Source organism: Scleropages formosus, chromosome 20 (assembly GCF_900964775.1).
Source record: "Scleropages formosus chromosome 20, fSclFor1.1, whole genome shotgun sequence".
Lineage (NCBI taxonomy): Eukaryota > Metazoa > Chordata > Actinopteri > Osteoglossiformes > Osteoglossidae > Scleropages > Scleropages formosus.
This window is the reverse complement of record NC_041825.1, coordinates 14,189,001-14,207,112: the sequence shown is the minus strand read 5'-3', so window position 1 is coordinate 14,207,112 and position 18,112 is coordinate 14,189,001. Positions and strand designations below refer to the sequence as shown.

General features: G+C 40.2%; 1 protein-coding gene across 2 annotated transcripts in view; it reads right to left on the bottom strand.

The window, feature by feature from the left end:
* LOC108940107 (myosin-16) overlaps nt 1-18,112 on the bottom strand; it is a 52,762-nt gene that overhangs the window by 15,102 nt on the left and 19,548 nt on the right. Inside the window, exons 3-7 of one of the 2 annotated variants that reach the window (XM_018762005.2) lie at nt 17,026-17,130; nt 13,304-13,390; nt 11,952-12,097; nt 10,027-10,117; nt 1,618-1,674 (exon numbers count right to left, since the gene is read on the bottom strand). In XM_018762005.2, the coding sequence (XP_018617521.2) occupies nt 1,618-1,674; nt 10,027-10,117; nt 11,952-12,097; nt 13,304-13,390; nt 17,026-17,130 (486 nt within the window). The remainder of the gene's footprint in view (nt 1-1,617; nt 1,675-10,026; nt 10,118-11,951; nt 12,098-13,303; nt 13,391-17,025; nt 17,131-18,112) is intronic. The other variant, XM_018762006.2, reaches the window with a different exon arrangement.

The following is an 18,112-nucleotide window of genomic DNA, read 5'->3' as shown; positions in this document are numbered from 1 at the left end:
AAAACATATGTACCAATTTTATCACTCAGGAACATATGGTAATTAAATGAACACAAACGATTTTTTCATTTCTTGATGATGAAAAAGGTATGTTTCTTGATAATACATGTTGTTTCTGTTTGTTTTTGTTTTCCTTGCGTGATTTTGGAGAACTAAAAATAGGGACGATGAAGAAAATCCTTCTCGACATCCCCACACTGCTGCCTCCCTGCCCCTAATCCCTGTTCCAGTCCTGCACAGTTTCAGACTGATGCTGCTTGTGACCCCTTCATGTATCCAGCATTTTGCAAAGGACCCCGAAATCCAATATCTCTGCCTTGGACACTACATGCTGTCATACAGCACAAGGCTAAGTCAACAGGCAATTCCAACAAACACCTTATCAATTTTGTTCCTTCAAACTAGAGAGTCTTAAAAGCCTAAAAAAGGCTCCTTGAAAGCACAGCGCCAAACAGCCCTAAAATTCCAGTAATGTCTCGCTTTTTGTTGAGCACCAAAGGAAGTCAAACTCACATAGCTCCTTATGTCAGGGTGGAAAAAAGTGGGGACCACACATTCCGCTCAAAATGATCTCAGAAAGACGATGATATCATTCTCGATTCTATCTCTCTGACCCAAGCAAAACATGCCTGTGTTGGCTTTCCAGAGAGATATATTTTGTTTTACTCACTTCAGCCACCTTGTTGAAGCAGAGGGTAATGAGATAAGAGCATACAGGTCTGTGCTTGATGATGCTCTTACGTGGTTTTAATCGATGTCATACAAGTGGCTGATTTTACCAACTTGTTAAAATCATTTAAGGTCACCATATGACTAACTGCTTTTAATAATAATGTAGGTACTGGAAACAATAAATGCTATAAATATACTTATAGCAAAAGGTATAAATTTTAGACTAAAACTAGAAAATGCCTCTAGGTATTACTAGCCTTGCCAAAACTAATACAACGGTCGCCTTCAATCTCCTGAAGAGGCGGGAAATGTGAATTACTAGACGGCTTTGAAATCTGTCCCTTGTTGAATGTGATGTTATGTTACATTGTTTACATTCCTGCAATTTACTATCATAAGTGCGGTCTGTATTTCGGAGGACTGGAACAAGACCCCATGGGTCAATCCCCCTAAAAGTGTTACCCTGTCCCTTCCATTTATATAGTGCATTCCCTTCACTTCCAGCTCTTTCATTCAGCTTCATCTGTCTTCCAGTTATTGAAGAAGTTATCATGATGTTGTTAGATTGCCTCCCTGTCAGTAGCCTGTCGCTATCATAATGAAGTGTTACCACCAACCACAGTGAAAAACTGGCCACACTGCAAAGCAGACTGTGAGGAATACTTACAGACTGCTAAACACAGAGAAAACTGTAAGACATTGCCAGTGCGAGATTCCAGATAAACCATGGCCCTTCAGTGTAAGATCACTTCACTTTTGCCTCCAGACTACAAAGGAGAGCTGAGAGCTGATGTGGTCAGAATGCAGTGCTCTGTCATCACCCTTCTGTCACAACTTAGCATGTCTCCTACAAAAACAGAGTAGCCCCAGGCATAGTTCCCAAGACAAAAACAGGTGGTAAAAAGAGGCAGTTGAGGTAATTTTCACGTGTTGCAGGTCACATACCTTTGCCCTCATGGCCCTTTCAGTTTCCAGTTCCTCTTCTAATTCTTCTATCCGTACCTGGGGGTGGGGTGGGGGGGGGGGGGGGTGTGACATTTGGGTTTTGGGGAGATAGGGTTGAGAGAGAAGAGAATAACTCAAACGGTGTGACACACCTCATGCACATTACACACCGTACTCAGGCTATCATAGGCTTACTCACTGGGTCAAAGCCCATACGTTTACAAGGGATTTTCTTGTCCTCTCTACACTGATCACATAAAGCCTAACTGACAGTGGCACATTCCTTTGAATGTCTTTAAGCTAATACCAGCTTAACAAAAATTAATTAAATTGGCCTGAAAAGAGAACACTGTCTTTCTGCACTACTGCAAGGTAATGCTTTCGTAAAGCCTGATTTAAAGACTAGTACCCTAACATTTAAAGAGGGACAGGCAGCGCTAGAGGGTTAGAGAGGGGAGAGTCAGTGTCCATGTGGCCTGCAGTTCTGCAGGTGGATCCTGTCATTAAGTGCCCCTTGACCTCCAGTTCTTTAAACTCTGCTCTAAGAGAAAGTAAACCATTTGCTTGTCTTTCTTTCATTTTTAACTTCATTTTATTTATTTCAAAAGGTCTGTTTCCTCATAGGGCCGCAGGGGCGCATTGGACTTGGCTGGGTCCCGCCTTGTGGCGGGTCTGGGGTTTGAGTCCTGCTTGGGGTGCCTTGCGGCAGACTGGCGTCCTGTCTGGGGTGTGCCCCCCCCCCTCCAGCCTTGTGCCCTGTGTTGCCGGGTTAGGCTCCGGTTTGTCGGGACAAGTGGTTTCAGATAGTGAATGTTTCCTCATATTATTGAAATGAAAAAAAAAAAAACAATTTTAGGAGTAAATTATCAAGACTGTAGATGTTTAACTATAAAATTCTATCACAATGTCTGTTTTTTTCGTAAAATCCTTTGAAATACCTTTGTGGTGACATTTTGGAAGAAATTCAATATATGTCACTAAATAGCAGCATAAATAACATCACACAGATTGTAGAGAAAAATGGATTTCAAGTACAATTATGCACAAACCATAAGCAATATCTCAATGCTGTTTCAGCCATACAAACATGCAACATGTGATATGGTAAAAGTTCTGTTCTCTACAGGCGAAGCTGAGCAGATGTACAAAATGAAGAGGCTTTCTTTAAAAATGTTTAATGTTTTCACTGAAGTTCACTACATCTAGTGTACTGATGCTCAAGATGAGTATCATCTGATAAATTTCCGGAAATATTTGGATTCCTTGAACCAGGTAAGTGTATGTACTGTAACAAAAATGCAACATGGAACCAGAAGGTTAGTTTGATCAACTTAGGCAGGTATTTGTACGTGTATTCAAAGGAAATTTTTGACTGTGTGTAATTATACAGTCTGCATAAACACAGACTAAGACACACAAGTAGAACTAGGAGAAACAGAAGACAGGAATCCCTTTGAAAAAAGTTTAGAAAAACCATGCATGGTTAATATTAACTCTTTGATGGCAGCAGAACTGTAGCTAGGGCTGCTAGTGTAAGTGGTTAGCGCTACTGCCTTTAAACCCAAAGGTTGCAGGTTTGTTCCTCAATTCTCACTGTAGTACCCTTAAGCAACATACTTACCCCAAAATTCCATCAGTTAAAGTACTCAGCTATGCAAAGAGATAAATAGTTATAAATAACTTAACATTGTAAGTTGCTTTGGGGAAAAGTGTCAAGTAAAATTAATAAATATGAATACACACACACACACATTTTCAGAACCGCTTGTCCCTTACGGGGTCACGGGGAACCGGAGCCTACCCGGCAACACAGGGCGTAAGGCCGGAGGGGGAAGGGGACACACCCAGGACGGGACGCCAGTCCGTCGCAAGGTACCCCAAGCGGGACTCGAACCCCAGACCCACCAGACAGCAGGACTGCGGTCCAACCCACTGCATATCATACTTCATTTCTCCTTTAATTTTCATCACTGCCACTCTTCCACTCATTAAATCTGCTGTACACTAAATCTTCAGTATTTTCAGAAACTGGTATGATATGATGTTTCTCATTGATTGATATGTCATTTTTTATGGTGAAGTATTAAGATTTTGAACACTGATTTAGATATATATGAAAATATCATAGAGTTATGGAAAGATGTGAATAACAATGTATCCCAGGTGTGGGTAACGGCAGTGGTTTTTGGAAGATTATATTATCATTCTTAATCTGTCTAATCTTGCTTTACTTCTGTCCAGGTGACTTCTGAAAAGGTATTTAACAGGAGCACATCTCATTACATAGAAAGCAGAAACACTCCCATACTAGAACACTAGTCCGGTACTGCAGATGTGAACCGGCAGATCAGAGTAATATCACACCGCGTAGACTTCCAGCAGCAACCAATTTTATGAACTTCTTCTGAAACACTCACCACAAAGCTAACAGCCACTCATTTGTAACCCAGACCAAGTAGGAAAGAATCAGCAACCTCAGCAAACCCATTCAGAATCTGGGCAAAATATTGTAATTTTGAGAGGGTGGGGGATGAAACCGTCCTCGCATGCACAGTTCCTGGAAGGGAACTGGGACCTCCCCTAGCCATAAGACGCTGACGCCGGAGCGCTGTTTGGTACTCACGTGCCAGTGGAGGAGCTCCGCGGAGAGCACAGCCATGCTGCAGCTGCAGAAACACTGAGCCCAACTCAGGCAACCCTGCTCCACTCCCCTCAGGCACCAGTGGGAGTTCTCTCTCCCCCACACCCTCCGCACACTTAGCACAGCCTCTCACCTCACCCACGTCCTTCCCCAAAACTTTTTAGAACCACCGAGGGCTAAGAACAATCCTAAAATATTGTATATGCATTTAAACATACAGCAGATCTAAACTGCATTTTAGACAATTACATTTATCACTAGAGAAAGGCTGAGAAAATATATGTTATCCATAGAATGAACCATGGAAATGGTTTGCTCAGAAAATATGCAGGACTGCAATGTGACTCTGAATACATGATACGAGAGATTTGCAAGGAATTCCTTCGTAGGTACGAGACTTTTTTTTAAGTTATGCTCTTTGTTGAAGAGAAAGGGCCATATGTTAGGTATGCTCATAATTTTGTCACTTGAAACAGTCTAGAAGTGAGTAGGAGCTTCAGAACTTTAAAAAAGTTTACGTTCAGACTCCAGTGCGCATAATATTAAATACATCTGGGCCTGAGGCAATGTTTTTGAAACAAATTGCTCTCCATTGATGAGTGACAGGATTTAATAAAGGGATTTATTTCATTTGTCCGGTTACTGCTGTTTCTCATGCCAGTGGAAAAGAGTGTGCCAGAGGGCATCTATTTCTTAAAAATGCAACAAATGTTACTTGACTGCTTACATGCTGCACAGAGATTATGAACAAAATCAGCATGAGAAGAATAAGACGGAACACTGACCTCAAACTGACACAAAAAAAAAGGAAGCCATCTTTCTCAGTGACCATCGTAACACCAGTTCTGCCCATTCAGTCTGAAGTCAGTCTGCAACTATATGTTATTAAACTATATCAGTATCTGTTCCTGGGTCTTCAAGCCAGTCACAACCTTAACAATGGTATAAGAAGTAGCTCAGTTCTTTAGAACTAATGTAAGTTTCAAAGAAATTCTAATGAACAATACCTCCGGTTATTGCTCTGATTCATAAATCATTTAACATAAAGATGAATGGTTAGTACATACCTGGACAGCTATTTGTTTTCTTTTATAAATTTGTTTTGCTCTTAACCGCAGTGAGGAATATGATTGATATTGTTACAGCAGTTTTACTAGATTGTATGAGTGGTAGGCCATAGATTCAACCAATAATGATTGAGGGTACTGTGAAATGATTTTCGTGAAAACTTTACAGCAACTTTTCAACTTTATAGAAGAAAAATTTGTTTTTGTTTTGTTTTGCTGGTCTCAGGCCTCAACTGAAATAAGTCACCATATGTATACAAAAGCATAACCTGGTTTTGCAGATAAAAAACCAACAGCTGACTTAATTCCTTTCAAAACAAGGACTTCCTTAAAATGAAAACTGAAACCCCAGGACACTTTTGTCTTCATAGGACTCCACAACTAAAGTTCATGTTGATGAACTTCAAGATTTTCGGTTTCGTAAAGATATTACTGTTTTCCGTGTACTGTTCCTTCATTTTCACTGATGCCTACCTTGATCAGATAATGGAAATCCACAGTCGGTCTCACAAGGCACACACTGGACAGAACGCCAGTCCATCCAAGGATAGACACACAGCCCCTGAGAGCAATTTTGGGTCACAAAACCACCTCAACAACACACCTTTGGAATGCTGGAGGGAATCGGAAAGCTCAAAGCACCCAGATGAAGCCCATACAAATACAGGGAAAATATGTAAACATTCAAAACCTGGGCTACACTCAGGCCCACAATGCAGGAGGTATGATGCAACAGCACTACCTGCTAAGCCGCCATGCTGCCCCCATGTGCTATTGTTCACCTTTAAAGCTTGATACTGAAAGTGTCTTCAAAGGCATGCTTTTTCTTGCCCTTTCGTGGAAAAACAACAATACACAATAAAAGCTGTGACAACATCCAAAACTGGCAGAAATCTAAACTGAGTAGCATAAATGTTACTGAAAACTCCATATATACCCAATGAAATGTATACCATGTCTAATGGTGTTCTCCTGCAAATAGAACAGATGCTTGTCATGCATGTAGTTGCAGATTTATGCTGCACACACATGCACAATCGTTTATCAGAGGGAATATTTCCTGTGTGACCCTGCATCCCCACTTCTAGTAAGCCATGACAGAAGACAGGTAACTGTACACTCTTTAAATCTTCTCACACAAGAATTACACAAAAGTCATGTCTGTGGGACATAGAATTGTAAATAAAAGACTTGATCACATACTTGAGCAAGGGCATGTTTTAAATCCACTGTGAGCACCCCCTTTTCACCAGACTTGTCTGAAGCCAGTGTTGACAGGATGAAGGGATTTCTTGATTTTGGGGGGGAGGTGCTTTCCAAAGCAGATGTGCCAAAGGAGACTTGTCATCCCTTCTTGCTGCAACATTATCTCGTCAGGTGACGGATTACACATTCCAAACATTTTTCGGGCACATATTTTGTTGGCATCCACAAAAATGCATTTTATGCTTTTGATTCTAAAACCTGCATTTCTAAAATTGTAATACCTGTATAAAGTATACCAAAACAGGACAGCTGCATAGTCCTGAATGCAAATGGTTGCCTTTGAAATACACACACACACACACATTTTCTGAACCGCTTGTCCCATACGGGGTCGCGGGGAACCGGAGCCTACCTGGTAACACAGGGCGCAAGGGACACACCCAGGACGGGACGCCAGTCCGTCGCAAGGCACCCCAAGTGGGACTCGAACCCCAGACCCACTGGAGAGCAGGACCCGGTCCAACCCACTGCGCCACTGCACCCCCCGCCTTTGAAATATTCAATGAAAATTTATAATTACATGTTAAAATCCTGTGATATTGAACACATCATCTGAACCGCTTGTCCCATACGGGGTCGCGGGGAACCGGAGCCTACCCGGTAACACAGGGCGTAAGGCCGGAGGGGGAGGGGACACACCCAGGGCGGGATGCCAGTCGGTCACAAGGCACCCCAAGCGGGACTCGAACCCCAGACCCACCAGAGAGCAGGACAAGGGCCAACCCACTGCGCCATCGCACCCCCCCCGATATTAAACAGTTACCATCCATTAGGAAACTGTAGATGAGCAGTAAAAAAGACATGGAGTTCTCAGGAATATGAACAAGAGATTAGTTATTCAATGTCTTAATAAATCTGCAATGAACGAAATTCACACATCGTCTGAAACCACTTGTCCCGAGCGGGGTCACGGCAAGCCAGAGCCTAACCTGGCAACACAGGGCGCAAGGCTAGATGGGGAGGGGACACACCCAGGATGAGACACCAGTCCGCCCTAAGGCACCCCAAGCAGGACTCAAACCCCAGACCCAGCAGAGAGGAAGACCTGGCCAAACCCTCTGTGCCACCACGTCCCCAATTGATCACAAGAATATATTCAGCACAAGAAAAATAAGGAATGACAGAAAAGGTGAGTTACACAGTCTTGCTGTTCCAAGCTCTGTGAGGTTACCTGAATCCCACAGTGTCTCAAAAGTTTTGTGACACAGTGAGAACCATCTCACATGACTCCACATAAAACGGAAAACTCCATACTGTGAACCCTCACCATCCTCTGCAACATTCTATAAAAGCAAGTATAGTATTATTAATGATCAGGTTCTCCTACACTGTTACGAACATAATAGATCCAAGGTGGTGCTCCTTAGTAACATCTATTACATTTCAGTGTTCTCTGATCAGAGAATTGAGGTGTTGAAGCTACAAAAGATACGCATGCATATCCCTTCATGAACTGGACTGCATATAATTTCCTCCTTCCTAAACCAGTATTCATACTGGACACTAATGTTAAAGAACCCAAAAACATATTAGCATGTGTTTAAGAAAAGAAAGGGTGTTCTTATCCATCTGAATGCATAAAAAGAAGACAGGACTGAAGAGAGCTTTTGACAAATGTGGACCTTAGAGAGCTTTGCAAAAGAAAGCAAATGAGATCAACACAGCTTTTGTTAATATGTGTGTCCACCTGCATGTTTTTCAGTGGGCGGGAGACTCAGGAGTTCCAGTGGTCCCACATAAAGGCCTCATTGTGAGAGATGAAGAATGCTTTGGGTAAACGTGAAAACATGTACACTTTAACCAACACACAGATCGGCTTTCAGCTCTGCAATCACAAGAAGCAAAATAAGACAGTGCCTCTTTCTTTCCCGCGCCGGACTCCTGAATGGAGCGTCGAGATCCAGGAGGCACTGAGCTGAGGAGAACCTGATCTTCACTGCTCCCATAACCTGTCCCTTCACGTTGTTCGTCCCCCGTCTTTCTTCCTTTCTCGCTTACACTAGTTAGCATCTAATTTTGTCCTCTTCCCACACATATATAAACTCCTGAAGTAGTTAAAAAAAAGCATCCTTTATATTATTCACCAGGAAACTGTTAAGCCTCCTCTCAATTCCTAGACAAAAAACAATTACATGTGTTTTATTCATATCTAAAACTCAAAGGAAAAGTTGGACCAGTTGAGAAACTGTTGTGACTTTTGCTTCATTAAACAAAATCTTGTCAACTAAAGATGCAATAGTTGTGACCCTCATAATAAAAAGTTTCAAGTGTAACATAACAACAGAGTTAACAGGCATTTGTGGTGTGTAGTTGTGTAATTTTCTGTTTTCCAATTTCTGTTCAATGGCAAAATATTGGCAAAGACAATATTTTCTGTAATTTCAATAAGCAAATGCTGGACAGATAATGAAACACAATTCCTTTTTTTGGTATTACCATTTGCAAAGTACAATATTGCCTTCAAAGTGGTATTACTCTGAGAGCTGTTTTTAGTGCTGGCATCGATAATCACTGATGCCAAAGTACAGCGATATATAAATAAAAAACCTATACGTCATTTAGGACCATCATTTGATATTATGTGGGTAATAATATACGCATGATGTGTTTGTGTGAGTATATTTGTGAGCACATGGTTTTGTTCATGCGGTAGTCATCCTTTGTACTATACCAATAGAAATAGCACTATGATTAATATTACCTATATAATTAGATTCACTTCGATCATGATCTCTTAAGTTCATGTAAAGTGTAATGCTCATGTACTATAACTTTAAGATCCTGCCCAGATAAACCTTTACACAGATACTCCTGTAATATAATGTAAATGTTTATATGTATCTCCAAAAAAAAATAAAAAAATTTCTAGGAAGGTGATCAGGAATCGTGGAAATTCTGATAAAGTTTTATGCAGCTACTTGTGTGATGAACATTGGTTTGTATGGTGGAAAGTAACAAACTAGCTGTGCTTTAGAATCACACGTCTGCACCTAAGTCTCTCTTCCTGCTAATGTAATGCACACATTGTATTTTCTATGAGATGTACGTCACTTTGGAGAAAAGTGTCTGCTAAATGAATTAATGTGAATATTAATATTAATAGATTAATATTAATAATATGGATAAAATAATATATTAAGTATAGATTAATGTTACCTATATATGTAAATGTAAATGTATTACCTAATTTCACAAATAAAGTAATTGTAAATAAACAATAGACTGCTACTAGAGCCAAAATACTTTTTGGTGGTGAATAATGGAAGGCCTGTAAGAGCAGGGCTGTGGACTAGGTGCTTCCTGCTCTGTTTTTGCCATCTCACAAAGGGCCGGAACCATGAAAACGTGCAAAACGTGCACGCTCACAAATCAATGCGCAGATCCAGCGCTGCTGAAAGACGGGAATGCCTCCCCACACACCTCCCCGAAGCTCACCTGGAGCTCCTTGCTTTTCTTCTGAAGGCTGACACTCAGGGCTTCCTCTTCCTCCAGCTTCTCTGTCATGACATTTATCTCCAAATCTTTCCTGAACAAAGTTAAACATTGCTTTTCTCCCCCCATTTCCAGAGAGTTCTCTGTGCTGAGATCATTTCTTCTAGAACTCTGGCAAACTAAAAGCAGCACTGTGTTCAGACCAGTTTTTACATTTATAAGCCGTCACTGCATTGTGTGATAATTTTTTAGGCAAGTTCCATCGTTTACATTTTTGTATAACACCTTTTACATTTGCCTCATAGTATAATGCAGGTGATGTGCCTTATTCAAGGGAACTGTTTCTACTGGTATTTTAGAAGTATCATAACAATATACATGGACATGTCAGAAAAACAGAATCCTAGTAAACAGGGAAACCGGAGCCTAACCCAGCAACACAGGGGGTAAGGCTGGAGGGAACACACCCAGGATGGGATGCCAGTCCATCGCAAAGCGCCCCAAGCAGGACTTGAACCTCAGACCCACCAGAGAGTGGGACCTGGCCAAACCCACTGCACCCCCACACCACTACACCCTCTATCAGCTCTAACACTTGATGTGCAAAACTCCAGGCTATGTGAGGAGATAAGCATTTGAATAAACAATAAAAAGTATATATAATGTTGCCATGCCTCAATTTTAAAAAAATCAGTTACATAAAATATCAGTCAAACAAAGCCTTAATGAGAAGTTTTCTGACTTTGGGACATGTAATGCTGTGTGACTACTGTATAAATGAAAACAGTCAAAACCAGCAATAAAAGTGGAATGCAGAGTTGCAAACATTTGGAAGATGAATTTTCTGAAATATATAAATATCTCATCTAAGAGCTAGTAATGCAGAGAATTATCTTCCATACAGTGTAGTTGCAGGGAGGTACTACGATCACATCAACATTTTGGTATGCGTGTTTGACAAAGAGGGGGCGCAGTGGCGCAGTGGGTTGGACCGGGTCCTGCTCTCTGGTGGGTCTGGGGTTCGAGTCCCACTTGGAGTGCCTTGCGATGGACTGGTGTCCCGTCCTGGGTGTGTCCCCTCCCCCTCCGGCCTTACACTCTGTGTTGCCAGGTAGGCTCCGGTTCCCCGTATAGGACAAGCAGCACAGAAAGTGTGCGTGTGTGTTTGACAAAGTAAAAAAAAAAAAAACTTGTCAAGGCAAAAAAAGTCAAACACTTGAGTGCATTACTATTGAATGTTTTAAACAAAAAATTAAGACAATTTTTACTTTAAAGCATTTAAATAGCATGAGTGGCTAATGTTTTGTGAATAATGTTTGAACTTTTTCTTTTAAAAGCTAAGGCAATGCTTTGTGACTGTTTTAAGTTTTGTGCATGTTTTTTAACACATCAATCCCATTTTTCATTTAAGTCACACCAAATGGTATATTTCTATTGGTACTGTTTTATAAATGAAAGATAAACTGGTGTGTGTGTGGGGGAAAAAATGTGAAATTAAATTTGAGATTATGGACTTTTTCGGGATAGCTGCAATTTTTCACCATTTAACTTTGAATGACAAACCTATTCTTGTTTTTTTTTTTTTTCTTTTCATTTCAAAGTAATGCCATAATACCAAAAATGTCTTATGTACTACAGAAACTGTAGTCTGTGAATTTATCTTTGAAGCTGTAAATATGGGGATTTCCCAGAGTAATTTGATCGCAAAAGAAAATTCTTGGTTTCCACAGAACAAACTTCCTACATTTTTCAACACGGAAAAGAATCATATTTCTTATTTCTAGGTGGTGTGGAGCTGAAAACAAAATGCAATCAGAGGTCCACCATCTCAAAAAATACAAATTGGGTAAAATGACCCACTAGTGTGTCCAATCTCAGACAGGTACACATAAGTAAACTAAAGAAGATATAGGCTCAAAATGACCCACTTCTTGATGACCTCTCCCAGTCTACTCTTCATCTTCTCCAGCTCATTGAGGTTCTCCACTGTGGTTTTGTTGTCCCCCTCTGTCTTCCATCGGCTCTTCTCCATGTCAGTCCTCTGCTTCCTCTCTTGCTCCAGGAGGTACTCAAACTGGAATGGCAGTGGAACATCTCATCTGAACAAACCACACAATCATGAACTTACTGTCTCTCATACAGAGAGACCAGAGTCACTGTAATACAGCAGTGAGTCAAATATTTGCATTGGAGAGGTTCTACAAAGGGTATTTTCTTTTTTTGTGTCAGTTCTGATGTTTGTGAAAAATTTACCAAATCTTTTAAGGTTATACAGAGTAATATATTTTTGTGTCTTTAATTTACATTGGAGATCTACATTTATATAATTTATTATTCAAACGTTATACACCACACACACACACACATTTTCTGAACCGCTTATCCCATATGGGGTCACAGGGAACCGGAGCCTACCCGGTAACACAGGGCGTAAGGCCGGAGGGGGAGGGGACACACCCAGGACGGGACGCCAGTCCGCCGCAAGGCACCCCAAGCGGGACCCGAACCCCAGACCCACCAGAGAGGAGGACTGTGGCTCAACCCACTGCGCCCCCTCCGTTATACACCAAAATGTTATTAATTTTAGATCATTCCAAATATACCTTTGTCATCATTTTGTGTAAAATTACTATTTTTACCATGTCTAATCTGGATAATAAACAGAGTGTCATGGGAAACAGTACATATTTAAATATTTTATATTGCCTGTATATGTATGTATAATAATATAAAGAGAGTAAATTTCATTGCTATTAACTCATTAAAACACAAAAATTTCATGATTATCAAACACTAAATAAGATAATTAAGGAGTATGATTCTAGGCAGCATGTTTTGGAAATTTCCTACATTTCCCATAGTGCAACACTTTCACATTCCTAAATCACACTAACAGATGGAGAGATCTGGATGCAGGCAAGTGAATCACTCCATGATTATCAAATACTTAATAAGGTGATTAATGGGTATGTTTGCAGGCAGTATGTTTCAGAGGCAAATTACAGTATATTTTCCTTATATCCAGTAGTCAGCAATGAAGATAGTGACAGCAACACTGTATTATTGCATTAAAAAGTTGCAACTTTTAAACATTTCTTTGTTTGTTTGTATGTTAAACAGGCTTTGGATAAATTTTGTTGTACCGGTTTTTCCATTCTGAAAATTGAAAAGTCAGTATTAAAAGCCAAGAGTCATTATACCAAAAGTTGGGATAAAGAGAATGCATAAATCAAGGGATGTCTGTATTACACTGGGTAAATGAAAGGTAAGCTATCCTTACCTCCCCTGCCTGCATCTGTAGTTTGGCCTTCTCTTTAGTCAGCAGGTTCACTTTCTCCTCCTCCAAATGTAAATCATCAATAGCTTGCTGTAAATAAGGAAAAAAGATGTGGTAAGCGGACTAATGCTGTTGTAACATCATAATGACATCCTTAGGTTCTTTTGCCCCAGTAGGAGCTATGCCAACAGAATGCTGAACAGAACCAAGTTGTAAAGCTCCAGCAGGTATTTACCTCACACGCACTGTGTTCTATCTCAGCATAACCACATTTTGTCAGTGTAACTAAGTATGTTGATAATGCTATTGCGGTAACTGCGCATTTGGCATGAAGCCTTTCACCTTTTTCGCTTTTACAAGTGATGCACACTGCTCAAAGAGAGAGAGAGAGTGCTATGAAAAGAAGGAATTAACTGGGAACTTCACTGTATTCAAGAATGCTTTTACTCTTTCTGAGCATTCTACATGAGCAGAAATAGGTTTTCTACCCATGTCAGTATTCTTCTTCATTTACGTCCAGTGTTTATGTATAATTCAACAGCATGCAAACAGATGTGCTTGCTTAGCACAACTTTTAAATCTCACCAGGTGACAAATATTTATTTTGCTAACTGCAACTTAAGACTTCTTTTGAATATTTAGTCTGTAAACTGGTTTAAAAGATGTATAGTTTTCAAATCTGTTTATTTTTCAAATATTTAGGTTAAAAATTTAAAAGCAGCCATGGCATGACACTTTCTATCAGGTAAAACTAGCTAAAGGTGTTTCATAATTATGATAGATTTATAAATCTGAGAAAAAATTCCAAATTGACCTAAAATCTGGGAAAAAGTGCACATTGTATTTTCTATGAGATGTATGTCGCTTTGAAGAAAAACGTCTGCTACATGGATAAATGTAAATGGAAATTTAAAAAGTACTTCCGCACTTTCACAAATGATGCTTCATAGCAGCTTATCTCCGGAGTTTAAGTACAATGTTGACTGTAGTTTATTGAACAAATGAGGCACCAAAAAGGTGAAATGTGTCAAAAATGTTGTAAAAAAATATGGTAATCAAGTCGCGGGTTACAATGTCTCATGTTCACGCCTTGCTCCAGCCGTTCCCTTCTAGAGCCTGAGATTCCGGACTGAAAATGAACCAGCAGCTGCACCCTGTCCCCAGCCATCACCGGAACACCCACCCTTCTATGACCAAAATTTGCTGTTTCTGATTTCAGCAACATGACCTTAGACCTTGAATATTAACGACTTGGGGTTTTAAGACGAATTAATGAATGAACAAGAAAACAAACCAGTGAATGAACACACACATTTTTGGAACTGCTTGTCCCATACAGGGTCACGGGGAACCAGAGCCTACCCGGCAACACAGGACATAAGGCCAGAGGACACACCCAGGACAGAACGCCAGTCTGTCGCAAGGCACCCCAAGCGGGACTCGAACCCCAGACCCACTGGAGAGCAGGACCTGGTCCAACCCACTGCGCCACCACGATCCCCACCAAGTGAAAGAGCAAACAAACAAACAAATAAATGAAAATTTTATTTAGCCAAAAAGAAATTGCATCTACAGCAGATAAAGACTGCAATCCCCCGATAATAAAAATCACATTTTAGAAATAATTTAGAAATGTATATAAAAAGAAATACAAGTATTAGAAAGGTCAGTGCCACTCTCAATAGGAGATCACTTCCAGTACTGCAAGAGAACTCATAGGACTTGACTGCCACTTGCAGGAGTGATCTCAGATAATGCTTCAGGGAAAATGAAAATAGAGCAAGATTATTATAAAAGGTACACCTCTGTTTAACAAGATGATGGATGGGAGTTTGTTCAGGGCACAGAGTAACATAAAACTGTATCAATAAAGGAAATCACACACACACTTTCTGAACCACTTGTCCTATACAGGGTCGCAGGGAACCGGAGCCTACCCAGCAACACAGGGCATAAGGCCAGAGGGGGAGGGGACACACCCAGGACAGGACACCAGTCCATCGCAAGGCACCCCAAACAGGACTCGAACCCCAGACCCACCGGAGAGCAGAACCCGGTCCAACCCACTGTGCCACCGCACCCTCCTCTAAAGGAAATCATATTAAAGGAAATCTCTTTAATACTTAAAGTAAAAGTGTGGTATGGACATTTTTTTTAAAGATGCATGCCCAGACAAAAGTTTGAGTACAGCAGGGCAGCACATTTAGCCATTCAGCTGAAGTTTTTCTCCAAAGTGACTCACAATAATTTACCTATTCATCCAACTGGATAATTTTTACTTGAGCATTAGGGTAAGAATCTTTATTAAAGGCAGTACAGAAGTGGATGGGCCTTGAACCTGTGAAAAAGTGAAGGCAGCAGCAGCTGTAAACACTATGTTGCCTTTGCCCCATGCATTAATAGTTCTGTGGACAACAGGACAGAGGAGTGAAAGCAAGGCAACTCATAGGTATTCTTTTCTGGAGATTTCTGCAGAAGAGTTGGGAAGATGTTTAAAATTATGATTGAAATACAGTTATATATAATTGATTCCGCTAAATAAACTTTGTATTTTTGTCCTCTCTGGAAAAAAATCTGCTACACTATTAATGCAATTTGCACGGTCTGATCAATTTACTTATACTGTAACAAAAGCAGCCTTAGACACATGAGAGAATAAAGTTTAACAAGCATTGCAGACTGTTATAAACATTGCACTGCGACACTGCAGGAATACATCAAAACAGATCACAAAAAAAGCACTGCAGCATTATAAACAGGGGTGTTGCTATGAAAGTAGTGCACGAATGCAATATGCATCTTGGTAACATTCAGTTTTGTTAGACAATGGCCTGAGGGGATATGGAAAGCTTGAGTGGGAGCAGATCTGTCACACGTCTGGGGTTCAGTACAACATATGGTTTGATTTTCCTCATGTTTGGCCTCCTGTCCAGCTTGGTTAAACACATTCACTTCATATGCAGACCTAAAAATAATGTTGCAATCCCCTAAACAATATGAAATGAACAAATGCATTGTTAAGGGAATTATTTTTAGACCTATAATGGAAGTTTAACCAAACTGTGGGCTTCTTTCTTATATAGAGCTGGAAGATGTTTCCTTTTAGTTGCTAATCTCAGCTTTCTCTTCAAATTTAGAAACTATCTAACTGTCAGTTGCTGAATCCCCCGTTATCTTGTGAACTCAATGGTCAAACCTTTTTCGCTTTCAAAGATGTGGAGAAATTACTGGGAGGGTAATGAGCAACATGACAAGGTGTTGCGAGATTGGTTGTTTATCACTGGGTGATCATTGCTGGCGACATATCAAATGGAGAAAACAATCAGGCTTTGGAATCACGTCAAGCTACACTGCTGCTAAAGCATTTTTTCATGGCTACAGACATATGGTTGCACTGTATCAGTAAAGCAGGCACGCTGGGTAGCCACTGAGGTGCGGGAACTGTGACAGTGAGAAATGATACAATTATTTTTCCATAAAAGGAAAATAATACAGTTTCCACCAGCATTTCCAAGGCTTTGCTTAAAAAAAAAAAAAAAAACATTTCATGATGGTCCAGGTGTTATTCAACGCAGTAAAAAAGCAAAAAATGTGTAAGAATGAGGGGTAGTATAAATGCAAAACCACAGAGCAGTGTGTGGCAACAAAACACATTGGTATTTTGAATAAAATAAGAAATAATCTTAGTGTTGCTGTTGTGTTTGTTGTAGATGCGTTTTTCTCACCTGAGTAAGTTCTACCAGGTGTTCCTTCTCCTTCTGCAGTTTCTGAATGATCTCTTCCCTCTGTGAAAGATCCTCCTTTAGCCTCTGGACATTTACATCTGAACACTTGTAGTGGGAGGACAAGGAGGAATTCCAGTTATAGCATAACCATATTTCCTTCCTAAACTCAACAGATAACAAAACTAAATGCTGTGCATTTATGCGTGGGTTAGGGGTGGAAATTGCCTTTCATTTCAAGGTGACATGGGAGGAAATCATAGAAAAGAAATGTAAAATAAATGTAACAAAATTCAACACAAAAGTGTTAATTACTCCTTCAAGCTCTATTACAACTCTATCTGGGGAACACTATCTTCCAGTTTTACTGACTTTAACTGTAGATATGTTAATGTTCCACATAAAGGTAACATACGTCTATTTTCCCAAATTCAGTACCACACAATAATTACCATAATGCAAAAAATATGTTCTGTGAAGATCCATTACCTAACTGAATTACGTAGAATTAAAAAGTCATATGAAAAATCATATCCTAACTGGAGGTTACATAGCTAAAGACTTTGTTGAATGTGTAGAAAAGATTAAGTAAATAAATAAACAAAGAAAGGTCAATGGAAATATAAAATAAAAACATAAGCAGAGAAAAGATTACATCTGTACCTTTGGGAGCAGTTTGTTTGGCATCATTTATGTGTAACCCTGATGAATCCCCCTTGCTGGAATTTCCATTCATCCTTAAATACTCAAACAAATCCCCACCCTACTTGCCTATTCCTCTTCCTACACAGTTTAATCGCCTAACCCTGAAACAATTCAACATCAGGGCTGAAATGTGGGTGGACAGTCCAGCAGACCTGAAACCATTACTGCGTAATCCATACATACATGTGCAAGCTCAAGGGCTGCATAGTTCTTAACATATCTTTTAAGAGCAGTTCTTAAAAAACAAAAGGAGGACAGCCAGTACCTTCAAGGCCAAACATTGTTTCCCACCATGTTCTCTGGCTGAGCCTCTGCCTTAACCAGGTATGAACTAGTTACATTTATTCATTTTGCTGAAACTTTTCTCCAAAATGACTGACAACAT